This window comes from Rhinolophus sinicus, chromosome 9, assembly GCF_057876585.1.
Source record: "Rhinolophus sinicus isolate RSI-liver-muscle chromosome 9, RSI-T2T, whole genome shotgun sequence".
NCBI classification, from domain to species: domain Eukaryota; kingdom Metazoa; phylum Chordata; class Mammalia; order Chiroptera; family Rhinolophidae; genus Rhinolophus; species Rhinolophus sinicus.
The window spans coordinates 14,824,613-14,849,697 of record NC_142509.1 but is presented as its reverse complement, the minus strand read 5'-3'; the positions used below and the strand labels follow the sequence as shown (position 1 = coordinate 14,849,697).

General features: G+C 42.1%; 1 protein-coding gene across 3 annotated transcripts; it reads left to right on the top strand.

The window, feature by feature from the left end:
* The first annotated feature begins 86 nt into the window (after nucleotides 1-86).
* On the top strand, nucleotides 87-24,833 carry DDX25 (DEAD-box helicase 25). 3 transcript variants are annotated; one of them, XR_002135751.3, is made up of 13 exons: nucleotides 99-253; nucleotides 1,004-1,070; nucleotides 1,322-1,363; nucleotides 1,885-2,020; nucleotides 3,222-3,314; nucleotides 3,428-3,530; nucleotides 5,051-5,165; nucleotides 6,146-6,323; nucleotides 17,207-17,444; nucleotides 18,472-18,634; nucleotides 20,986-21,174; nucleotides 22,478-22,602; nucleotides 24,696-24,833. XR_002135751.3 is itself a non-coding variant. In XM_019710530.3 (12 exons), the coding sequence occupies exons 1-12, from the start codon at nucleotides 191-193 to the stop codon at nucleotides 22,537-22,539; spliced, it is 1,449 nt and encodes a 482-aa protein (XP_019566089.1). In that variant the 5' UTR covers nucleotides 87-190; the 3' UTR covers nucleotides 22,540-22,747. The 3 variants fall into 3 exon arrangements, 2 of the variants coding, with proteins under 2 accessions (XP_019566089.1, XP_074177509.1); XM_019710530.3 differs by lacking the exon at nucleotides 24,696-24,833 and having other exon boundaries at nucleotides 87-253; nucleotides 22,478-22,747; XM_074321408.2 differs by lacking the exons at nucleotides 1,004-1,070; nucleotides 24,696-24,833 and having other exon boundaries at nucleotides 117-253; nucleotides 22,478-22,747.
* Nucleotides 24,834-25,085: the final 252 nt, after the last annotated feature.

Sequence of the window (25,085 nt, the reverse complement as noted above, 5' to 3'; positions counted from 1 at the left end):
TCCCCAAGCCCTCCCTTCTCCTCCTGACCCCGGTACCGCCCCCTCCGCCCCGGAGCCCCCGCGCCTGCGCTCTGCCGCGGTAGTCGCGGCGCGTGAGCCTGCAGCCTGAGGAAGCCCATTGGCTGCTGGGTGGAGCCGAACCTGCCTCGCGTTGGACGCACGTGCTGGGGCCGGAGCAGCGATCGCAGCCATGGCGTCGTTACTTTGGGGCGGCGACCCGGGGGCAGCGGAGAGCGAGCGGCTGAACAGCCACGTAACCGCCACCGACCGGGAAGGCAGAGGGGCGGGAGCTAGGGCAACACTCCCAGGGGAAATTTGCTGAGGGGGTGAGGTTGTCCAGTAGTGGAGGGGACATGTGGCGTGGCAAGGACTTGGAAGAGGGCCCCGGAAAAGGACACCCCGAGAGAGACAAGACCTTTGGTTTGATAGGACAAAATGAAGACACCTGGAAGTCCCGGGAGGGAAAGCAGCTAGTAGTCGCAACCAGACCCTGAGTTTTCTACTCTCCCAATTTGACCATTGAGTATCGGCTAGTTTCCTTCCATCTACCTACCAGCACACTTTCCTATCCACCATCCCTCGATCGTGTGTGACCACCTAGGACGGCCACATTTAGCTTAGGGGCCTATAAAGAGGAACTGCACGTGCAGGGGCAGCAGAAAGTCTCCTCCAGTTTTAGGATAATTCATACAGGAGACCTGTTCCTGAAAGGAATCCATACATACTGTGTTTCCCCGAAAATAAGACTGGGTCGTACATTAAGATGTGCTCCAAAAGATGCATTAGGGCTTATGTTCAGGGGACGTCATCCTGAAAAATCATGCGACGGAGGGCTTATTTTCCGGTTAGGTCTTATTTTGGGGGAAACACAGTACTTAGCATTGCAAAGGAAACAGTACTCAGGCGGTCTTTCCTGCATCCCTTCCAGCCCCTGTTAGGGATGGTATTGGGCTTCTTGAAGGCTTGCTTCCTAATATTGGTTGAAGTTTGTGTTTTTTAACAGTTTTCAAACCTCATCCACCCCCGGAAGAACCTTGAGGGTATTAAGAATACTAACGTCCCAAACCTCGGTGAGTGCTGTTAGAGTAAAGCAGATTGACCTCAATTAATTAATGATTATTGCTTTCCTCATGTCCTTAGCAACTGAAATACCTTTGGCTCTCAACATTCCAGGCCCTCCACTACCTTCCCAGTCTTTTTACCCACTCCACCGCTGACCCTGTCAGTGCAAATAGAGTCGGCCAGAGAGACTGGGATAATACACTTATATTTCTGCTCCATATTTATCTTTACATTTATTGTTTCTCTTCTATTCTTTTAGATGGTTCTATTAATAACACGGAAGAAGATGAAGAAGATGTAGGTAGGAGATAAATTCATTTGCATGTATCTACTAGCATTCTGCTTCAGTTAATCATGACTTTCACAATGTGAGTAAATAATGTAGTCTCAGTTGGAGAAGAACTGTCTTTGCTCCTTTTTTCTTTATGATAAAGATATAGTGAATATCAGAAGAAATACTAAATGAGGGCATATTTCTTTAGAGGAAGTTGAAATGGCATATGCAGGAATGGGTTAAGAATTCAGCTGGCAGGGTAGAATTTCAGCTGGCCAAGGATAAGTTAGGTCTGATGATGATGGATGTAGGCTTGCTCGAAGTTAGAGGTTGGTATAGCAGTAGAACATAAGATATTGGATCCGCAATTAAAAAAAAAGGAATTCTCAATGCTATGTCATTCTTTCTGGAACCTTCTTTAGAAGAAAAATGAAAGTAGGAGTAGTTTGATATACAACTACTGAATGGGAGGGAGCAACTTATTAGGTGTTATTCAGGGAGCCTAGTTTCTGCGCTGCAATACCCCTTTTTTATTCTTGCTTTTCTAGTGGATTTGGCAGCTAATTCACTCTTAAACAAGTTAATCCGGCAGTCCCTGGTAGAATCCAGTCACCTAGTTGAAGTCTTACAAAAGGATCCCAGCTCTCCACTCTACTCAGTTAAAACATTTGAAGAGCTGCGGCTGTGAGTACTTTTACTCTTTTTAGCGGGGAAAATGCTGAAAAGCATAGCACAGAACAAACTGATCTGCTAATAATAAAAACCGTCAGGATCTATTTTGTGTTCTAATACTCAATATTAAAATGAGATGTGTACATTTTGTGTGCAATTAAAATATAGCTCAAAGAGAAACACTAGGATACCTGCACTGTCCAGCAAATTGAGAACATATTTGATGGTAAAATATTTTAATCTTGCTGTGCTAGGGGGAATAGCTAAGCTTGACACAGCCATATTGCTACTCTCCATAGTAGAATACAGAAACAGGGACATTGATGACTCAAATATCCTCCTCCACCCCCTTTAGATAAGTTACCTTACCTTTTACCTTCCTAATTACATTTTGTTTCAAATAGCATTAAAATGAATAACTTTCCCAAATAGGTTTACATTTCCTAGGGATTTATTGACTGACATTAAGGAAATGTATGTTACTGATACAGACTTAATGTAAAGGGGGGAAAAATAAAAAATCCCAATGCCCAGACATTTTCTAAATGGCAGGAGAAGCCTACCTATGATTAAAAATTGGCTGCCAGTAATCTACCGATTAATCTGCCAATTAAGCACACCCAAAATGTGCATGTCATTGAAGGCGGAAGTGTTCCAGCCCACTTCATTTTATCCTCTTTCTAACATCTATCGTGAAGAAAGAAACATTTACAAATACTGGCTCAGAAGGGTGAGATAGTAATTTGTCTTCTGCTCCTAGGGAGAACTGATAAGAGAATCACCTAAATAAAATTCTGTGTTCTCTAAAAATAGCTGTTAAAACGCCGAAGTTTGTCATTCATTAAAAATAATTAAGTAATAAATCTCACTTAGTTTTCTGCTTATGTGGGAAATAAAACTCTTGCTGCCAAATTAATATACTTCTATCCGATGAGTTTTTCCTTTTTTGCTTGGTTCAACGGAAAATTCAATGTTAGGCTCTTATTCTCCTTAACTTAGGCTTACAGCATAGCTTATTATTTTAGTAGTTCAACTGTACAGGCATGATTGTATATGTTTGGGAGTTGATATATAAATTACGTATTTCTGAATATTACTTTTGAAGCTCAGTTGCAAAGTGGCTTAATTTAGAAATGTACCTTTCAAGTTTATTTCTGAGGTTAGTGACTTATCATAGGCTACAAGTGTTTGATTTTTTTTTTTTTTTTGACAGAAAAGAAGAGTTACTAAAAGGAATATATGCAATGGGATTTAATAGACCATCCAAAATCCAAGAGATGGCTCTCCCTATGATGCTGGCACATCCGTGAGTTTCCAGGGTAGTGGTATTCCAACTTGGTTATTTTTAGTCTCTTATGTTCAGTTTATATCCAGCCTCTTGTATTCAGTTTATGCCCAGTGGTCTCCTCTTTTCTACAGACCTCAGAACCTCATAGCCCAGAGCCAGTCTGGAACAGGAAAAACAGCTGCGTTTGTCTTAGCAATGCTAAGCAGAGTTAACGCCTTGGAATTGTTCCCACAGGTAAGGAAAGACTGAGAGAGAGATGGGATTGCTTGCAATGCCAGTGATATTTTAGTAATAGGCAATATTGCTTCACGTGATGTGATATTTACAATAGACATTCTTTCATAAAATCATAGCATATTGGGCAGAAGTATGGAACAGTTATTGAGAGCACAGGCTTTATAGTTTGACTAGTTCCAATCCCAGCCTTTCTACTTAACTAGCTGAATGTTTTTGGTGAGGTAGTAAATCTTACCGAATCTGTTTCCTTGTCTGTAAAGATAATATCTATAAAGGCATGGATCATAGTTGTTCTCTTCACCCTGAATCCTAATACCCAGCACAGTGCCTGGTTTATAAAAACCACTCATTAAACACTGAACGAAGGAAGGAAGGAATGAATACTTGCCTTATAGGATTGTCATGCAGGTTAAATGAAATAGTGTACATTTTTAGCACTGTGCTTGGTATGAAGTGAGCATATGTACCATATGGCTGTAAGATAGAAGACCCTCCAGTCCACCTCATTTAGCAGAGGAGGAACTGAGGCTTAGAGAGGGAAATGTCTCACGTAAGGTCACAGATGTCAGAGAGTGACTGAGCAAGGATGGAACTGTGCTTGCTATGCTCCTAATCTAGCTTCCACTCATGGAAAATATCTGGTAATCGTTCCCTTTCTCCAAACTGTACTCATCCACTTGTTTGACAAGCTGAGAACCTGAGTATCGAGTGTCCTCAGTGCTGTGGGGAAAACAAGGAGCCTGTCAGGAAGCTTACACTCTGATCAACAAGATATGCTGGGGACGTGGATGACTAATGCCAGGCATATGAAATCTTGTATTTTTTAAAACAAGATCAGTGAAATGTATATTCAGGGTTTGATATTTCAGGGAAAGCTGTGTTTGAGAAATGTGTGTGAAAACTATTTTTAGCACTTTAGCTATGTTTCCCGGTCCTCTCCCTCACAGAATCTTAATTGAAGCACATAAATGCATTAAACGTCACCAGTTTCTTCCATCCACATCTTCATTCATCAGCAACCACCATTTGTTATGGGGGTGGAAGTAACAGATGAAAGAGTTGGAGGGGGTATTCTGCCAGAGATGTTTAAGGTGGATCGGATCAAGCAGGGATCCGATTCTGAAAACAGGCAGACTTTTCATAGCCGCAAGAGGTGATGGAAATCACACTCCAGCTACAGTTTGTCTTGCATCCCCCTCTTTTTGATTACCAGCCTCTTTATATCCATGCTTCCCCCACCAAAAAGGCATGACCAGTAACCTGTGTGTCTTCATAACCCTTTAGAGAGGAGTATATAAAAGGTAGCTAGTTCTCCATGCCCCTTCTCCCCTCCCATACTCACCGTTCACCTCAGATCTGTCAGCTGCTAAATTGTATTCAATTTAAAATATTTTACTCAACCAAAATCTCCAATTTCACTTCTCTGCCTCTCCCTGTACAACTTTTAATTGTATTTCAAATTTGCGTGATGGCTTGTATGAACCTTTTTCCTTCCCCCCTCTTTCTCTGTCTCACAGTGCCTCTGCCTGGCTCCTACTTATGAATTGGCTCTGCAGACCGGCCGTGTGGTTGAACGGATGGGAAAGTTCTGTGTGGATGTTCAAGTGATGTATGCCATTCGAGGGAATCGAAGTATGTACCAGCAAGCCAGTCTTGGCTGATTGTTTAAATCCTGACTCCACCACCAATTGTGTTATATAACACTTTCTCTAAAATGGGGGCTGTATCCTAGAGTTGTTATCAAAATGAAATGAAATGATAAAGCCCTGTGTGCAACACCTGGTACATAATAAAGGCCCTTATTTCCATCGTCTGCCCATCCTGTAAGAGGATGCTTCTGTGTGTGTGTGTGTGTGTGTGTGTGTGTGTGTGTATGTGTGTGTATTTGTACATAAATATATTTTTTTTTCCTGAAGCTCAGTTGTTTGGTGCAGAACAGCTTTTACTGTGTAACTTTTTCATTAAAGTATTACGTGTATAGCGGGGGAAGATCTTTAAAACACAGATCAGGAGGTAAAAGTGAAAATTGTTCTTCCTTGTCCTCCAAAAACCTTCTTCCAAAGACAATTACAGTTTTGTTAACAGTCCTTTGTTCTTTGCTTTTTGGGGGGACCTCATACACATACAAATGTACATATATGTATTTGTTTCCTTGGAGTGTTTACAAAAATGGGAGCATTTTTTTCATACTGTTCAAAAACTTACATGTTTTGGACGTCTTTCCATGTCAGTACATACAGCGTGGCTTATTTCTTTTGACTAGCTGCATAATATTCCATAATTTATTTAATGTAACCTATTGATAGACATTTTGGTGGTTTACCATTTGGGGAAGGTTTATAGAGTTTTCACTACTGTGCCAGTATTTCTATAAGACAGTGGAATTGCTGCAGGGTGGCTTTTTAAATGAATCAGATATGCAGGATATTGTCATGACCATAACCCTAGAGACTCAGGTTTTTATTTCAAAACTGCAAAATAAAAAACCACAATATCCTCAGGGTGTGGGAAAGTCATTAGGAAATGCACTTTTGCTTAACAGTTCTGTTGCATTGCCCTGCATTGTAGGCTGTTTGCATCTGAAGGAGCCCTTCAAACCCTTTTCTCCCTAGTTTCCAGAGGCAGTGACATCACCAAACAAATTATAATTGGCACTCCTGGGACGGTCCTAGATTGGTGTTTCAAGCGAAAATTAATCGATTTGACTAAGATTCGTGTGTTTGTCCTGGATGAAGCAGATGTGATGATTGACACACAAGGATTCTCAGATCAAAGCATTCGTATTCAAAGGTAATCTTCACATTTATCCTTTCTTTCTGGATCTTCTGTCCAGGTGAGAAATTTCATTCGTTTGCTGCTCCTCATTGTCTTTACTGCTTAATTCCACATTTCCTTCACCCTTAAAACAAATTTGGATTTTCAGAATTTCTGGGAGTGGACTTGAGGAATCTGTATAACTTATTTTTAAATAAAATGTTTATACACTTAAATAGGTGTTAAATTCAAAGAGTATTGAAAGACTTGCAATGAAAAACACTAATTCCATGCCCTCTCCCCTAGGAAATACATCTCTGTTGTGATATTAGTCTTCATGTCTTTAAATAATATGCTTATATTGCTATTTCTTTTCTTTTTAAAATATTATATTGGGGAAGAGGAACAGGACTTTATTGGGGAACAGTGTGTATTTCCAGGACTTTTTATTGGGGAACAGTAGTGTGGTTTTCTCAGGACTCATCAGCTCCATCCAAGTCAAGTTGTTGTCCTTTCAGTCTTATTTGTGGAGGGCGCAGCTCAGCTCCAGGTCCAGTTGCCGTTGTTAGTTGCACGGGGCGCAGCCCACCATCCCTTGTGGGAGTTGAACTGGCAACCTTGTGGTTGAGAGCCCGCGCTCCAACCAGCTGGGCCATCCGGGGTCTCAGGGGCAGCTCAGCTCAGGGTGCCGTGTTCAATCTTAGTTGCAGGGGGTGCAGCCCACCATCCCTTGTGGGAGTGAAACCGGCAACCTTGTGGTTGAGAGCCCGCACTCCAACCAACTGAGCCATCTGGCCACCCTGGAGCTCAGCGGTGGCTCACAGACTTCATTCTAGTTGTGGAGGGTGCAGCTCGCTGGCCCATGTGGGAATCCAACTGGCAGCCCTGTTGCCCAGAGCTCACGCGCTAACCAACTGAGCCACCCATCCACCCATCGTACTGCTATTTCTTGATATATAGTCATTGTCTGCTGACTTCCCATTAGAGGAGGTAGGAATTTGGTTTTTTTATACCACCACCCACTCTCACTTTCCTGTCCCCTCTATCACCTCTCTGTGGTCATAGCATAAGTTTGGTTACCTTAGCAGTCAGTATTGATATCATTATGACATTATCAATATTGTTCACTGCTAAGCAGTGTATTATTAAAATTACGTTTTTCTTGTACAGCATTTTCCCCTAGAAGTAATAATTGCCTATTTTCTTTTGATAGTATCACTGTGTAGGGATCTTTAGTTTTTCTCTACCTGTTTCATAGTGTGTGTCATATGTCAGTATCTCCAAATAATCAAATATGATTTTTAAAAATCCATTGGTTTCTTTTTTTCCTGAAGCTTTTCCAGACTCTGTCTCTCCAGTTTCGACCTGGACTGGTTGGTCCCCAGACTGGCTGCATATCTTTTCATTATAGGTCTTCCTGTCCTCACTTACTGTTTTGAATCTCCTATTTTCTGGGTCCTTTTTTTCTTGGTTTACTGTTGGTTTACACAGTGTGCTGGAGTATGTTCTCTGATGACTTCCTGAAAAAGAATGTATAGGAAGTTCATTCTCTAGCCCCTGCCTGTCTGAAAATGTCTTTATCGTATTCAGTTGGTGGCCTCTTTATTTTGTCGATGGTTTCTTTTGCTGTGCAGAAGCTTTTAAGTTTCATAGTGTCCCATTCATTTATTTTAGCTTTTATTTCCCTTGCCTTTGGAGTCACATTCATAAAATGCTCTTTGAACCCAAGGTCCTTAAGTTTAGTACCTATGTTTTCTTCTATGCAGTTTATTGTGTCAGGTCTTATGCTTAAGTCTTTGATCCATTTTGAATTAATTTTGGTACATGGTGACAGATAGCAGTCCAGTTTCGTTCTTTTGCACATGGCTAACCAATTCTCCCAGCACCATTTATTGAAGAGGCTGTCTTTTCTCCATTGTATGTTTTTGGCTTCTTTGTCAAAAATTATCTGTCCATATTTATGTGGTTTTATTTCTGGGTTCTCAATTCCATTCCATTGGTCTATGTGTCTGTTTTTCTGCCAATACCATGCTGTTTTGATTATTGTAGTCCTGTAGTACAAGCTAAAGTCAGGGAGTGTGATACCTCCAGCATTGTTCTTTTTTCTTAAGATTGCTTTGGCTATTCGGGGTCTTTTGTGGTTCCAAACAAATCTGATGATTTTTTGTTCTATTTCTTTAAAAAACACCATTGGGATTTTGATGGGGATTGCATTGAATCTGTATATTGCTTTGGGTAATATGGCCATTTTAACTATGTTGATTCTTCCAATCCATGAGCATGGAATGTCTTTCCATTTCTTTGTGTCTTCTTCAATTTCTTTTAAAAATGTCTTATAGTTTTTAGCATATAGGTCTTTCACATCCTTGGTTAAGTTTATTCCTAGGTATTTTATTCTTTTTGCTGCAATTGCAAAAGAATTGTTTTTTGTATTTCTTTTTCTTAGATTTCATTGTTAGTATATAGGAATGCAATGGAGTTTTGTACGTTGATTTTGTAGACGGCAACTTTACTGTATTCGTTGATTGTTTCTAATAGCTTTTTGGTGGAGTCTTTAGGATTTTCTATAGATAGCATCATGTCATCTGCAAAGAGTGACAATTTAACTTTTTGATTCCCAATTTGGATGCCTTTTATTTCTTTCTCTTGCCTGATTGCTCTGGCAAGGACTTCCGACACTATGTTGAAAAGCAGAGGTGATAGGGGACATCCCTGTCGTGTTCCTGAACGTAGAGCAAAGGGCTTCAGCTTTTCTCCATTAATTATGAGATTAGCAGAGGGCTTGTCATATATGGCCTTTAATATGTTAATGTATTTTCCTTCTATACCTATTTTATTAAGCGTTTTAATCATAAATGGATGTTGTATGTTGTCAAATGCTTTTTCTGCATCAATTGATATAATCATATGATTTTTGTCCTTTATTTTGTTTATGTGATGTATCACATTGATGGATTTGCGGATGTTGAACCATCCTTGTGCCCCGGGGATGAACCCCACTTGGTTGTGATGAATAATCTTTTTAATGCGTTGTTGTATTCGATTTGCTAGAATTTTGTTTAGGATTTTTGCATCTGTATTCATCTGAGATATTGGTCTGTAGTTTTCTTTTTTTGTGTTGTCCTTACCAGGTTTTGGTATCAGGGTAACGTTGGCCTCATAAAATGAGTTAGGGAGTACTGTCTCTTCTTCAATATTTTGGAAGAGTTTGAACAGGATTGGTATTAGCTCCTCTTTGAAGGTTTGGTAGAATTCACTAGTGAAGCCATCTGGTCCTGGACTTTTGCTTTTGGGAAGGTTTTGGATGACTGATTCAATTTCGTTACTGGTAATCGGTCTGTTTAGATTTTCCAGTTCTTCATGGTTCATCCTAGGAAGGCTATATTTTGTCCATTTCTTCTAGATTATTGAATTTGGTGGCACATAGCCCTTCAATAGTATTCTTGGATGATCCTTTGTATTTCTGTGGTGTCCATGATAACTTCGCCTTTTTCATTTCTGATTTTGTTAATTAGTGTCTTCTCTCTTTTTATCTTAGTGAGTCTAGCCAAGGGTTTGTCAATTTTGTTAATCTTTTCAAAGAACCAGCTCTTTGTCGCATTAATTTTTTCTATTGTCTTTTTGTTCTCTATTTCATTTAGTTCTGCTCTAATTTTTGTTATTTCCTTTCTTCTGCTGACCTTGGGTTTCATTTGTTCTTCTTTTTCTAGTTCTTTAAGGTGTAACATGAGGCTATTTATTTGGGATTTTTCTTGTTTCTTGAGATAGGCCTGTAATCATATAAATTTCCCTCTTAAAACTGCTTTTGCTGCATCCCAAAAATTTTGGTAGGATGTATTTTCATTGTCATTTGTTTCTATGTATCTTTTGATCTCTCCTCTAATTTCTTCTTTGGTCTGGTCGTTCTTTAAAAGTATGTTGTTTAATCTCCATGTATTTGTGTTTTTTCCTGCTTTCTTTTTGCAGTTGATATCCAATTTCAAAGCCTTGTGATCAGAGACTATGCTTGGTATGATTTCAGTCTTCTGAAATTTGCTGAGGCTGATTTTATGTCCCAATATATGGTCTATCCTTGAGAGTGTTCCATGTACACTAGAAAAAAATGTATAGTCTGATGTTTTAGAATGGAGTGCTCTATATATGTCAGTTATGTCCATTTCATCTAATGTGTCATTTAGGGCTGCTATTTCGTTATTTATTTTCTGTTTGGATGATCTATCCATAGCTGTCAATGATGTATTTAAGTCCCCTAGTATAACTGTGTTTTGGTCAATTTCTCTCTTTAGTTCTGTTAGTAGGTGCTTGGTATATTTTGATGCTCTCTGATTGGGGGCATAAATATTGATGACTGTTATGTCTCCTTGTTGTACAGTCCCCTTTACCACTATGAAATGTCCATCTTTGTCTCATGTTATCTTTTTCACCCTGAAGTCTGTTTCATCTGATATCATTATGGCTGCACCTGATTTTCTCTGGGTACCATTTGCTTGGAGTGTCAATTTCCACCCTTTCACTTTGAGTCTATGCTTGTCCTTGTAGCTGAGATGTGTCTCTTGGAGACAGCGTATGGTTGGGTTTAGTTTTTGATCCAATCTGCTACTCTGTGCCTTTTTATTGGTGAGTTCAGTCCATTTACATTTAGGGTGATTATTGATATGTGAGGATTTCCTGTCATTCTATCTTTAGTTTTCTGGTAAGGCTGTGTCTCCATTGTTTCTTTGCCTTTTTGTTGTCTATTATTTCTGTGTGGTGGTATTCTATGATTTTTCCTTCTGTTTCTTCTTTTATTACAGTATACATTTCAGTTCTGGATTTTTTTTGAGTGGTTACCCTTAAGTTTATGTAAAAGAAAGTTTGATATTTAGAGTATTCCTTTTTCTTAAGCACACTTTTAAAACTTTCTCCATTCCCATATTCCGGTTCAGGCCTTTACTCTCCCCCTTTTTATGTTTTGGTTGCCACAAATTGTCCCTGTTGATGGTGGTCGAATAGCCTCCTATAGTATTTCTTGTAGTGCAGGTCGTGTATTAGAAAATTCCTTCAGCTTCTGTATGTCTGGAAAGGTCTTTATTCTTCCTTCATATCTGAAGAATATCTTGCTGGATATATTATTCTTGGCTCATAATTTCTCTCTTTCAATAGTTTGAGTATTTGGTTCCACTCCCTCCTGGCTTGTAGAGTTTCTGCTGAAAAATCTGATGATAATCTAATGGGCTTTCCTTTGTAGGTTACCATCTTCTTTTCCCTGGCTGCCATGAGGATTCTTTCTTTGTCATTGATTTTAGACAGCTTCAATACAATGTGCCTTGGAGAAGGCCCGTTGGGATTGAGGTAATTAGGTGTTCTATTTGCTTCTTGGATTCGAGGATCCAGTTCTGTCCACAAGTTTGGGAAGTTCTCATTGACAATTTGTTTAAATATATTCTCTGTTCCCTTCTCTCTTTCTTCTCCTTCTGGTATGCCCATTATTCTTATATTGCACTTTCTGATGAAGTCAGAAAGTTCTTGTAGAGTTTTTTCATTTCTTTTAAGTCTCAAGTCTCTTTCTTCTTCCAATCCGTGTAATTTCCAGGTTTCTATCCTCTTTCCTTCATCTGGTCAACTCTACTACCTAAGTTGGCCATTTCATTCTTAATTTCTTCTGTTGAGTTCTTAATCTCCAGAAATTCTATTTGGTTCTTTTTAAAAATTTCAATCTCTTTCATAAAATGCTCATGTTGTTCTTTGATTGTGTTTCTGAGTTCATTTAACTGCCTATCTGTGTTTTCTTGCATGTTGTTGAGTTCTTTCAGAACTGCAATCTTGAATTCTCTGTCATTTAAGTCACATATTTCCATATCTTTAAGTTCCTCTTCTGGTTTTCTGGAGACTTTTCACTTTCTTTCTGAGCTGTCTTGTTGCCTTGGTTATTCATGGCAATTACTGATTTATTATTTCTCTTCCTAGACATGTACAGGAGTGGCTTCTGCAACAGGTAGATAGGAAGAGGTCTTTCTTTTGTTTTCCAGTAATTGTTGGTAGAATGTTTTATTTTCTCTCCGACTGCAGCCTTTTTTCTCTCTCTCACACAGTAGTGCTATGTTTTCTCTCCACTATTCCAGCTTCTCATATAATGGGGGATTCCCTGGGAGACGGGCTTCTCCTCTGTTAGTAGTTCACCTGGGTCACAGGGTGCAGTGTCCCGGTGGGTATGCGGAGAGCTTTTGAAGTTCCAAAGCTCTTCCAGCTCCAGATTCAGAGCCCATATGTTTCAGCAGTTCTGTTTACTCCTGCAGGGATCCGCCCAGATAGGTGGGGTCAGGGGCGGGGTGAGTTGTGAGAGGTGGCCCAGAGCAATGGCGGCGACCACCACCATAGCCGGTCCTGCTTCCACAGCTCCCTCCCTTTGCCAGAACTAGAACTAGTTGGGCTGCGAATCTGTGTCTGCGGTCCACAGTTCTTAGAACAGCACATATTCTGTTCTTTTGATCTAACACTGCTACTGTTCTGCTTCTAGCACCGGGCAGGTGGGGGCGGGGCGAGCTCTGGGAGGGTAGGGAGGGGGCGGCTAGTCTCAGTGCCTAAGGCTTCTGTTCTCTGCTCAGCAGTGAGGGCATAAACCACTGTTTTCAGCCTTCTTCCCTCAGTCTTTTCTCCGAGGTCTCTGCCGTGAGCGTTGGGTTCAGCCGTGTTACATGCTGCCCCCGCAGCCCTGTGGGCCATAAGCGGAACCCTAGCAGTCCGAGTTCTTCCCTCTCCCGCACTGCGGTAGTTCTGGGATGCAGCGAGCTCGGAGCACCGAGCTAGGTCTGCGTCCTGCGCCCGCGCAGCTCCATCTCTGCACTTCTCCCTTTCCACCTACCCCACTTGCGCGATTTGCCCACCTTTAGATGAATTCAATAGTGGGCCTCTTCGTCTTGCCTGTCTGCTGTGTAGGGAGTCCTTTGTGGAGTTATAGTTGTTCAATTAGTCGTAAATTCCAGGGGAGCTTTACAGAGGCTCACCTCATGCCGCCATTTTGATGATGTCTATGTAATAAATTTTTTTATTTAAACATTCACCGTGGTGTTTGGTCACACTTCATGTATTCTTAAGATATACATAAGTATAGAGCTTTTTACAAGGATGTAAATACAATAGGACTAATTAAACAGATGGTACCTATGTTCAGAGGTAATCAGACCATGTGGAGAAACAGCACAGCACTTCTGTTTTCCTATAGTCCTTTTCTCCGTTCTCATCCTCAGTGTATTTCCAAATTGGAGAAGGACATTCTTTTTGTCTCAAACTGTAAAGGTACGATTTTATGGCAGGCCAACATTTTAAATCTTTCTGATGGCTGGCAACACTGATAGTTATCGTCTAGGTGTATGTCTAATATGACCATCTTCTTCCATTTCTATACAGTTAAAATTCTCATTCGGTGCTTCTACAAGTTTTGAGGAAACTGAAAAGTGACCCAGAACTTTGATAATGAAAAGCTCAATATCACAGATGAACAAATTGTACACCTTTTAGACATGTGTACAAAGTATGCAGGACATTTAGCTGATAAAATCTTAGAAGTTCATAGACTAAATGGAATCTGTCAGAATTTACATTCGCACTGCTGCACAGGCAGATGGTTGAGCAGATTAGCTTATATTTGGATATGATATCAACAGACTTTTAAAAATATTTTCTGTCTTATTAAAACTTCATAGAAGTTTTGAACTCCGATTTTTCAAATTCAAGTACCTAAGAGATAGGGGGGAATATATTGAGGGCACCAAAAAAAGGTATACACATTTTAAGAAAGAAAAAAAAAAAACTATTAAAATTACACTGATGGTAACCACTTTGAGCACCTCTTATAATTGCAGAAGTCAAACGTACTTGTATTCATCTTTTGTTATTAATATATATTGAGTATTACAATTTTTAGTACAGTTTTTTCCTTTCTTAAAATGCGTATACCTTTTTTTGGTACCCTCTGTATTTTTGTTGCTGTGATTTTACATATCACTTGATATAACATTTTTCTTGCAACCTTTGAACCAAGAAATGTAACTTTACTCAGTTTGATGGAAATATCAAGGGAAGGATGCAATAATACACATCCCTTTGTGTGATGTGGCCAAACTAATTCTGTGTCCACTGTTTCCAGCTGATCACTGGTGTGTTTAGAGGAGGCAAAAAAACCTTTTAATTTATAAGTATTATTTCCAGTCTCATCCTGGTGAGTTTTTCACATATGCTTTTCACATCGCCTTCTGCACACACCTGATCCCAAATTCTTCCTTTCCCATGGTGCAGTAGGCTCTGCTTCTGTTATTTACCTCTTTAACCCAGTTGTCTGTGTCCTCAGTTGTAAATATCTGTCATTAGCCTTTTTTTTCTGTCCTGTCTGGACCATGCTGGTGTTGTTCTGTGTTTCTTTTCCATGGCTTCCTGTTTTTGGGTTATGGATGCAATATGCTACGGTTATCTCTGACGATATCAATTATAGTACTCAAAAGGTTTTTCTATTCTCAACATTGTGTCGGAATTATCTGTTTACTTTTTTATTTGTTTCTACAGTCTCTGGACCTTTCCTCCTCTCATCCTTTCATAATCTAAGGAGAGGAACTAAAAACTTGTTGACAGCTCTGCATCTATGGCAGGACTTGTAACATGGGAAGCTTCACGTTAGGACGATCATGCTCTGGAGCTCGTTAGGGTTATAATGTCTCTAATCTCATTCCTGGGGAAGATACTTGGTAGCTGGCATTCTGGGAGCAGTGTAGGGCACTGGCCTGAGCGGGACCCTCCTTCGCTGTGTGTATTTCACTCGATCCCCAGTTTTCAGCTGTGTGCTTCACCCTTACTTTCTGCTGAGGCTGGTTTCCCCAACTGGAATTTGCACAGAAGAAACCTCCTGTCTCCGGCGTCCTCATGCGTACCGTAGTTGCCTAAAGTAAGGTGGTGTCCACCTGCACTCATACGTATTTTCAGCCATTTAAAACAGTTTTGGCCAAAGACCAAGTGAGATTCCCTTCTTGCCATCCTTTACCTATAAGTTGGTATGTTTATATAGAACATCAAATAAAAGATTCAGAACTCCAGGAAAGATTCAATAGTCAAAAAAGGCTTTCTGCGCAAGAGAGTGTTAAGTAAATTGGAGCATTTATATTGGTGTTCATCCCTCCATTGTCCAGCTTTCTTTCTTTTTGCTTATAAAAGATGAAATCAGTACTGTCCAATAGAAATATAATAATGCCAGCCATGTGTAATTTTAAATTTTTTACTAGCCACATTTAAAAAAAGAAACAGGTAAAATTATGTTGTAATATATTTTATTTAACTCAACTTATCAAAAATAGCATTTTAACAAGCAATCAATATAAAAATTATTCATGAAATAGTTTACATTCTTTTATCATACTCCGTCTTTAAAATTTAGTGTGTTCTGCAGAATAGCCCATGTTTCCTTTCCTTGTCTAATATGTATAAACTTTCTTTTGAAATGAAATGGCCCAGGCCTTGAGATACCAGTCCTGGTGCCATCTTTTTCCAGATTTCCAAGAGGCCTCAGCATGCTAATGCAGAATTTCCCCAGTGTGTTCTAACATACTACCCCCATTTTCAGTCCTTCCCCGCTGATTCTCTGGTCTCTGGTGTGTGCACGTCTCAGGCCTCTCAGTAGACTTTTCAGCTTAACTGCGTTTTTCATCACCATTTCCGTCTGTAGCTCTCATATTGTAGCTTCATCCACTTTCTCATTTACCACATATTCCATCTTTGAAAAATGTATTGAAATAGCTTATCTACCAGTTTCTCCTTTTCTATTCTCCATGTTTTTGTGGATTCATATCTTTTTTATCTCTTTATAATTATACTGAGGGGATGTGGGAACCTGAGGAGGTAGCACTTGTAGACAGTCCACCATAGTTGACGGGCAGTCTGTCAGATCGTTGTTTGAAAAGCTCCCCAGATGACCTAGGCCCCAGGCTTAAAGTTGTGTTTGGGAATCACTGGTCTGTATGACTTCCCCCCTCCCTCTCTTTTAGCACTAACAGCTTGTTCTTCTAGGTGCTCTGTCTTTTCAGAAGTGGTGATGTCTCTCTGCTTTGCCTTTTGTTTTAAAATATTAACTTTTTTATTGATGTTTTGAAAATATCTACAGAGAAATACATGAATCATAAGAGTACAGCTGAGTGAATTATCATAAAGAGGCTGTGCTCGTGTAACAGTGGCCCAGGTCAAGAAATGGGACTTCACCGGCACTCCAAAAGTGCCCCTCCCCACCCCACGCCCCTTTCCTGTCACTAGCCCCCTCTCTCCTCCCCAGGGTTGGCCTCTATCCTGACTGCTAACTCCGTAGGTGCATTTTGCCTGTTTTTGGACTTTATATAAATTAGCCCTGTATTTATTCATTATGAGTTCAGTTTACATTTCACATGCAGTAGCATTTTCCCCTTTTGCCTCCCTTTTATTTATATCTGGGTTCTTCCCATTGCAAATAAAGTTAGTTGTGGCAGCTGTTCTTTCCCTCCCAAGAAATAGAACCCCAGCCATGGAATGAGCAGCCTCTGTTTCCTTCATCCCCATGGAACTCTGTGTGAGACCATCACCGTAAAGAGCGTCTGGATTCTTACTCTTGGCTCCGTTCTGCTGCTTCTCCTCAGCAGAAAATTGGCATGAAAACCTCACACCTTCCAGAATACATATGTAAACTTTGCTCCTGAGCTCCTCACTCAGTGTATGTATTTTCCCAAATTCTGGGTCACAAGGAGGAGCAGGACTCGTCGCTCTTTGCACAGAAGGGCAGCTTGTCGCAGGCACACCCCGCACGCACACTGACCCCTGGAGCAGGTGTGAGGAGCAGCTGATGGCAGCGGGCGGGACGTGCTAGACGCTGCCTCCAAGGAGAGCGGCAGGGGTGGCAGTGGGAGACAGCCTTCTTCCCTTTCCTGTCACAGAGCTTTGCCCTCCGAGTGCCAGATGCTCCTCTTCTCGGCGACCTTTGAGGACTCTGTGTGGCAGTTTGCAGAGCGAATCATTCCTGACCCCAACGTGATCAAGTTACGCAAAGAGGAGCTGACCCTGAACAACATCCGACAGTATTATGTGCTGTGCGGGGACAGGAAGGACAAGTACCAGGCTCTGTGCAACATTTACGGCGGCATCACCATTGGCCAGGCCATCATCTTCTGCCAGGTAACTGCTGAGATGCGTCTCCACCACGCCCAGGCGTCCCTGCAGCCCGAGGTAGGGGGACAGTACGACTCAGAAGTGCCATGCAGCCAGGCACCGTGCTCAGCCCTCTGTACGTTACGTCATTTACTCTTCAGAGCAACTCTGAGTAGAAATTATCTGTAATTTACGGGTGAAACTTAGAAAGGTTAAGTAATGGAATGCGACTTTAATATGTTAAACAGAGGGCATCCTTATGTTAGAGGGATGGCTTCTGACACTTTCCCATTAGGTTGATGTTTATGGTAGGGTTTTTACAGATACACTTTATCAGGTTAAGAATGTTCTATTCCCAACTTACTGTGACTCAAGTAGCCACTCAGTGACTCACTGTTAACATCACACTGTTTTTATTTTCATATTTAGTTTTTGCTGTTGGACGTTTTTCGTGTTCACCTATTGTTTTTATTTTCTACTACCACATGAACACTGAGCTCCACAAGAGCAGGATCCCATTGGTCTTATTTTCACATCCCCTGCTCTAGAATAGCACCGGCATGTAGAAACATACTTTTAGAATAAAGGAAAGCTCCACTCTGCCTTGGACTAGCTTTGTAACCTTGGGCAAATTACTAATGCTTTTAAGCTTTGGGTTTTTTTGTTGTTGTTGTTTTGGTTTTTTTTTTTAATGAAATTAGTTACTTCATCACATTATTGCATGTAAAGTTTTCAGCAACATGCCTGGCACACATGGTGCACTCTTAGAGTGTCTGATGTTATTATTACATTATCTCATTTTGCCATCATACCGTCATGTGAGGTAGGTAGAGCATTTTTTATTATCTCTGTGTCATGGCTGAGGAGCCAGAGCTCTGACAGGTTGAGAGGATGTCACACTTAGAATCACAGGGGAAGGAAGAATTCCATGCCACATTCTGGGATTCCTCTAGGACAACCCTTCCTGGCTCCCACCCTTCACGCGTGAGCACAGCAAACACAGCCAGTCTGCTTTAACTCGGGGCCCTGGGCTGGGTTTTGTGTTTTCATGTAGACTCGTCGAAATGCCAAGTGGTTGACTGTGGAGATGGTGCAGGATGGCCACCAAGTGTCTTTGTTAAGTGGAGAACTGACCGTGGATCAGCGAGCTTCCATCATTCAGAGGTTTCGGGATGGGAAAGAGAAAGTTCTTATAACAACCAATGTCTGTGCTCGAGGTTTGTGTGTGTGTGTGTGTGTGTGTGTGTGTGTACAGAGGGTGCCAAAAAATGTATACACATTTCAAGAAAATAAAATTATAATACTCAATACTGTAACACTCAATGTATACCAATAAAAGATGAATACAAGTCATGTTTGAATACAAGTCAAGAGCTGCCTAAAGTGGTTATCAGCATAATTTTAATACAGTTTTTTCCTTTCTTAAAATGTGTACACATTTTTTTGGCACCTCTGTATTTAAAGTCAAGTTTGTTGAAGTATAATTTATGTTTGATAAAACTCACTATTTTAAGTATGTGGTTCAGTATATAGTATACAATGTAAAGTATACAGTATATGATGAGTTTTGATGAGCATATACAGTCATGTAAACATCACTGTAATAAAAATACAGAACATTTCCGTCTCCCCCCAGAATTGTGCTTTGCAGTCAGTCTCTGTAGCTACTCGTCCCTGGCAACTACAGATCAGATTTCTGTCTCTATACTTTGTCTCTTCCAGGTGCCATATAAATTAAATCATACAGTCAGTAGCTTTTGTGTCTGAATTATTCCACTTGATATAATGCTTTTTAGTTCATCAGTGTTCTTACATGTATCAGTGGTTCATTCTTTTTCATTGCTGAGTAATATTCCATTGGATGGACGTACCACAATTAGTTCATCCATTCACTAGCTAATAGACATTTGGATGGTTTCCAGTTTGGGGCCATTTTGAATAAAGCTGTAATATACATTCATGAGTAGGTCTTGTGTAGACATAGGTTTTCATTTCTCTTGAGTAAATACCTAGGAGTAGGATTTCTGGGTCACATGGTAAGGTTAGCTTTATAAGAAACTACAAAACTGTTTTCCAAAGGGGCTGCACCATTTTTCATTCCCACCAGCAACGTAGGAGAGTTCCAGTTGCTCTGTATCCTTGTCAGCACTTGGTGGTGTCACTCTTTTTCATTTGAACCTTTCTAGTAGATGTGTGTGGTAGCTCATGTTTTTAACTTGCGTTCCAATTGACTAATGATGTTCATCTCTGAGGTGTTTCTAATTTTGAAACTACTGACTGCTGAAAAAAAATGTTTGTGTTTTCAAGAGATGGCCTTCCTACTTTCTTCATCCCTCCTGTATCTTTGCCGAGACCTCATCCTCAAACCCTGTTTCCTAATTCATTTTTAGTTCAGCATATAGAGCTGAGGACCTGCCATGAGTGCTGAGCTTGGCAAGAGTAGCCTGCGAAAGGACGAGGTCCCTGCCCCTCAGAAGCTCACTGCCTGGACTCGACTCTCTAGACCAGCACTGCAGAAATTCCTGCACTGATGGAAATGTGCTAGTCTGTGCTGTCCCATTGGTAGCCACGAGCCATATGTGGCTGCTGAGCACTTGAAATGTAGCTGGTGTGACCGAGGAGTGGAATTGCTCATTTCAATTAACTTAAACTTAAATAGCCACGTGAGGCTAATGGTTACCCTCATTGGGACAGCGCAACTTTGAACTCCAGAGGAAAGAAGGCACACAGAGCCCCAGAGCCCAACCACAGTGCAGGGAAGACAGGATGTGATGTGGACTGCTTGTTAGTGTTGCAGGACAGAGACACGGCGGGGGCGGGGGGGGGCTGGTCACACAAGTCTTGTTAGGTGATGTTAGCTGTGAACAGTTTTGAAGGAAGGGTAGAATTCCGTTTGATGAGAATTTGCCATTTGCTTGGGAAACGGCTAGAGCCTGTGCCTGCAGTGTTGGATTTGCGAGTCAGGAGAGGACGAGATGGGACTTCGGTTGCTTGGAAGTCTTGAGTTGTTTGTCCTTTGTCCTCCTGTACAAGTTGGGCATTTGGGTTCCGTACACAATGCTCTGGGCTTTGGTGACTGGCTGTGGGGAGAGACTAGAGGCATGGGAGAAGAGAAAGGGGAACCCAGTCTGGAAATTGTTATAACTGTAGAGGCAAGGATGAAAAGACCTGACTAGAACAGTGGCCGTGCAGTGGAGTGGAGCTGGGGCCCTGTGACGGGTAAGGGGACATGAGACCAAGGTGCATGCTGGGGACTCTGCACAGCAGGAGCAGACAGGAGGGATTGGTTCTGTGTGCTTGATAAGAGCCCTCCCACTGTGTGTGCGTACACACATACATACACGCTGTGCATATTTAGACTTTTGTAGAGTTAGCTTCCCCTGATTCCTATCCAGCATCGTAGATGTGCTGTGCAAGCAGACTGACGTGCCCCTTTCCATGATGCAAAACCAGGTCTGATTCATACACTGTGTCTGTGGAATGAGAATTCCCTCCGCGAGTGTGGTTCTTGAATACTTGTGTCCTAAGGAAGAAGTGGAAGGACCCTCCAATGTCTTTCCTCTTCTAGGGATTGATGTGAAGCAGGTCACAGTTGTAGTGAACTTCGACCTCCCTGTGAACCAATCGGGCGAGCCGGACTATGAGACCTACCTCCACCGCATAGGGCGGACAGGGCGCTTTGGGAAAAAAGGCCTCGCCTTCAACATGATCGAAGTGGATAAGCTGCCCCTGCTCATGAAGATCCAGGATCACTTTAGTAAGTAGCACTCTTCACAGTGGGAACTGTGGGCCTGCTCGTGTTGACAGTGACGGTGCATGTCGTAGACCTCGAGCCCAGTGCTTGGGACAGACAGGAGGGGGACAGGAGGCTTCTGGTTCACAGTGCCCAGCTTCCTACTATGAGACAGTGAGTAATGCGCACACGGTACGTAAGGAAAGACATTTTAAATCAAGTGGAATTGATAGGAGCTCAAATATGAATTACTGCTCATTCTGAGAACTGGAGCAGATTTCCGTGTCCTATGAAGAAAGAACCACCCTAAGCAAAGTAATAAAATCCTTGAAGATTATGCTCTGTCCCCAGCAGCTGCTTTTATTTACATTTTCCCTTCTTGCCCCACCCTACCCGAATTCTGAGGTCTGCCCGCCTTCCTCCAGCCCCCATCTAAACAAGGCAGGATCTAATGATCCACTGGGCCCCTGGACTGGCAGGCTGTACTCTGATGGAAAGCCGAGAGGGCGGTAACCTGAGATGTTCACTTCTCAGATTACCCCAGGCCCCGAAGCCCATGGATAAGGCTGGGGAGCAGGGGAAGAGTGACGCTTGAGTGACTCCAAATGTATCTTTCACCTTTTAGGACAGTGGATGTTAATGTTGGTGGGCAGCAGTGGACACTCCCCGGGGACGTGCACGTAGACACATGTGTACCACTTGGAATGTATTAGCTTGGTACAAAAGTAATTGCAGTTTTTGCAATTTTTAACCTTTTAAACCACAATTATTTTTGCACGAACCTAATAATTGTAAAGGGTTTGCAGACCAGCTATAGCACGTCCTGGCCCTTTAGGGAAGCTGATTTAGCACCTTGGGTTAGGATAACTGAAGGGGGGGTGGGGGTTGCGTGGGGAGAAGGACCATTAAGATCCCTGTTGCTGTGTAAGCTCCTAAAGACCTCGTCTTGGGAAGTAACTTCAGTGGAGGATCTGTATTCCCTGTGCCTGTCCCACACCCCCTCCTACACACACCCACTTCACTCCTCCAGAGCTCAACCCTTTCCTCGCCCGTCACTTGCACTGTGGCCTTATTTCTGTGCCAAGCTATCTAGTCGTGTGTGTGGTGTTGTCTGGTGCAAATGATGCCATATTAGTTCGTTGGTTATTTTGATGCCATCCCCTCCTTATCTAATCGAGAGAATGTTCTGTCTCAAGGCTCTCCATACGGGGTGTCACAGGAACACATATTCAAAGATGTCACTGTCTTCAGAAATTCAGAGATGGATGGAATGAAATTCCATGTGGGCCCTGGGATAAGTCTGGCTGATTCTCTTTTGTTCTTTCAGACAGCAACATTAAGCAACTCGACCCTGAAGACATGGATGAAATTGAAAAGATTGAATATTGAAGAAAGAACTATCATTTGTGAAATTTCCTAGTTTATGTGAGAATGCCCCAGTGGGGTTTGAAGGTAATTTTTTACGTTAAGATTTGTTTCAGTGTGAAATTGTTACATATGGCAGAATCAATGCCGTGGTAGCCTTAGCCTGAAGACCTGAGGTCTTTTTGAAATCGTTGTGCAGCACATGATCCTTTTGAATAAAAAAGCAACAGTACTTCTTATTCTAATCTTTTCACTGGTAAACGTCTTCGTGTGGACTACTGGGGTGTTTTTGGATTTAGTTCATAGAATCTGAGCAGATCATGCCTCCTGTGAACGTCTTGTGATGCCACGAGATGGCAGTAGAGCTTTACTGTTTTTGGAATTTGAGCTAGTAGGGCAAATGAAAAGCCACACCTTTAAACTTCACTCACAGCCTGCCCCTTCCAGCTACTAAGTGACTGCCCTCCCCTCCTCTCCCCTCCCCTCCCCGCCCTCCCCCAGGCATGCATGCTTGAGTGTACACGTGTTTGTGTGCACACAAACACATTCTTAGGGGAGAGTACCTGGTGAAACCTTTGCAAAGTAAAACAATTTGGAAGAGAGAACATTTTGCTTTTTAAATGTTTTAGCTGACATACCCAGCCCCCAACCCAGTGCCCAGTACAGAATTTCAAAATGTTTTCTGTTTTGCTTCTTAATGTCTTCGAATTAGTGAAGATTTAATCCATCATTAGTTACTTAATAGTCTCTGAAAATGGGGAATTTCTTAAAGGCAGGTGGGTGTGGGGGTGGGGGGAAGGAGGGAAAACCCTATTAAAGAAGTAACATTTCAGGGAGCCAAAAGGTTTTGCTTTTAAGAACTTAAAGGTGTGTCTGAGAATCCTCGATGTTTTTCTGCAAGTCCCATTGAGATGCTTTTCATTTCTCACATTTGCTACTAAAAAGTGAACCAGCGAGCCTGAGAAAACAGGGAGAACGTGATACTCTCCCAGAAAGCTTGAGCAGGTTTTACAGCCTACAGCCAGAGTCGCCCCCCACCCCACCCCCCAGCTGTGTCACCACACTACCACCAGCAGCCTCAGTGAATGTTCCCATCGTCCTGGCATGAAAGGTGTTTCTGGCATATCCCTTTTGATATATTCCACGTGCATATTGCCCTGTGCATGTTTTATCCCCATGAGCAGGGCTCAGAAATACTTGAAAATCACCCAGCTTCCTCACTCTACAACACTGTTTATTGTTTACCCGTTATGTTAATTAACCACCAGCGAAAGGGAGATTCGATGTTACTGTCATCTCAGAATTCCGAGTGGAATCGCAGAGACAGGGAATAAGCCAGCCAGAATAGACTGCTGAAGGGGAGGTGAGCAGGTCACTCGTGGAGTACCCTGACCACCCCCTGGGCTGGCCTCCCAGAGGAGACTGCATCTGCTTTCACAGGAAGGAAATAGGGATGTAATAGTGCCTTCTCATGCTTGGTACGATCTTGCAGTTTTCCAGCGTGGGCCCACTGAGGCAGTGTTCCAGATCCAGCTCATCACCGGAATCACCTAGAGAACTTGAAAAAAAAAAAAAAAAATAGTCCTTCCCCCTTACGGAAAACACCAGACTCGCTGAGGGTAGAGCCCAGAAATGCACACTTCCATGAGGGAGCTGAGAGCACAGGTTAAGCAACAGGTAATGAAGGAAGAGACGCTGAGGCAAAGAGAAGTCCTGAGGCAGAATTTGTAAAGTCCGCTCCCGTCTCTGTCCACTGGCTTCTCCTCACACCATGCCTTCCTGTCTGGACTGTGATCAGCTCATGATCTGTCTTCTTGTCCACGAAATACCCCGCCCCCAGCCCAGGGGCAGCACATAGTAGCTGCTCAGTGAATGTTCTTGTTGAGTAAATACTGCTTTGCCATTTCTTCATCCACAGACATTCTTCCCTGAGGTTTTCCATCCTAGTGTTGAACCCCAACTATATGGCACAGGACGAATAAGCACAGGAAGTAGTCAAAGCATTTTGCTCTGTTACCGTTTGAGAACTGAGTTGGACTTTCCATGACACTCAGCTCAGCATTGGGGGCGGGGTGGGGGAGGTTGAATAAAACTGTACCCCCTCCCTTTCCAGTTCAGATCTCTGATAGAATCTCTACCAATTACCCTCACAAAGGTCTTCAGTAATTTCTGTTTGGCAGCTGTTCCCACAGGGTCTGCAAACAATGGGCATTCTTCCGCCTTGCCCGGTGCACCTCTCCTCACATCCCTGTGACTCGCCGCCTAGGAGGCAGCAGAGCCATCCTGTCCTGTGTGCGTCACAGCTGTCTTAACACTAACTGTCCAGTTTGGTGAGTTACCGATCCAAGGTCCATTTTGCAGGGTGCAGCTCCTTCCTCAGAATTGCAGGTGACCATCACATGTCCATGCATGGCCTGGCCAGTCCTTTCTCTCAGTCTATGCCTGCCTGGGGAAGAAGTAAATGGAGACATGGAACCGCCAGATGACTTTAGCACATCTGTGCACTGGCTTAATCAGCTGTGTATTACTTGGCACCAAACACTAAACCAAATCCATTAGGTTTGTCTTGG

Bases quoted from the DNA above. Each gene is read 5' to 3' on its own strand.
- DDX25 (XM_019710530.3), top strand. From the start codon at position 191: ATGGCGTCGTTACTTTGGGGCGGCGACCCGGGGGCAGCGGAGAGCGAG. The intron at 3,531-5,050 runs GTAAGGAAAGAC...TCTGTCTCACAG, and splicing joins CCTTGGAATTGTTCCCACAG to TGCCTCTGCCTGGCTCCTAC. The intron at 18,635-20,985 runs GTTTGTGTGTGT...TTCCTCTTCTAG, and splicing joins AACCAATGTCTGTGCTCGAG to GGATTGATGTGAAGCAGGTC.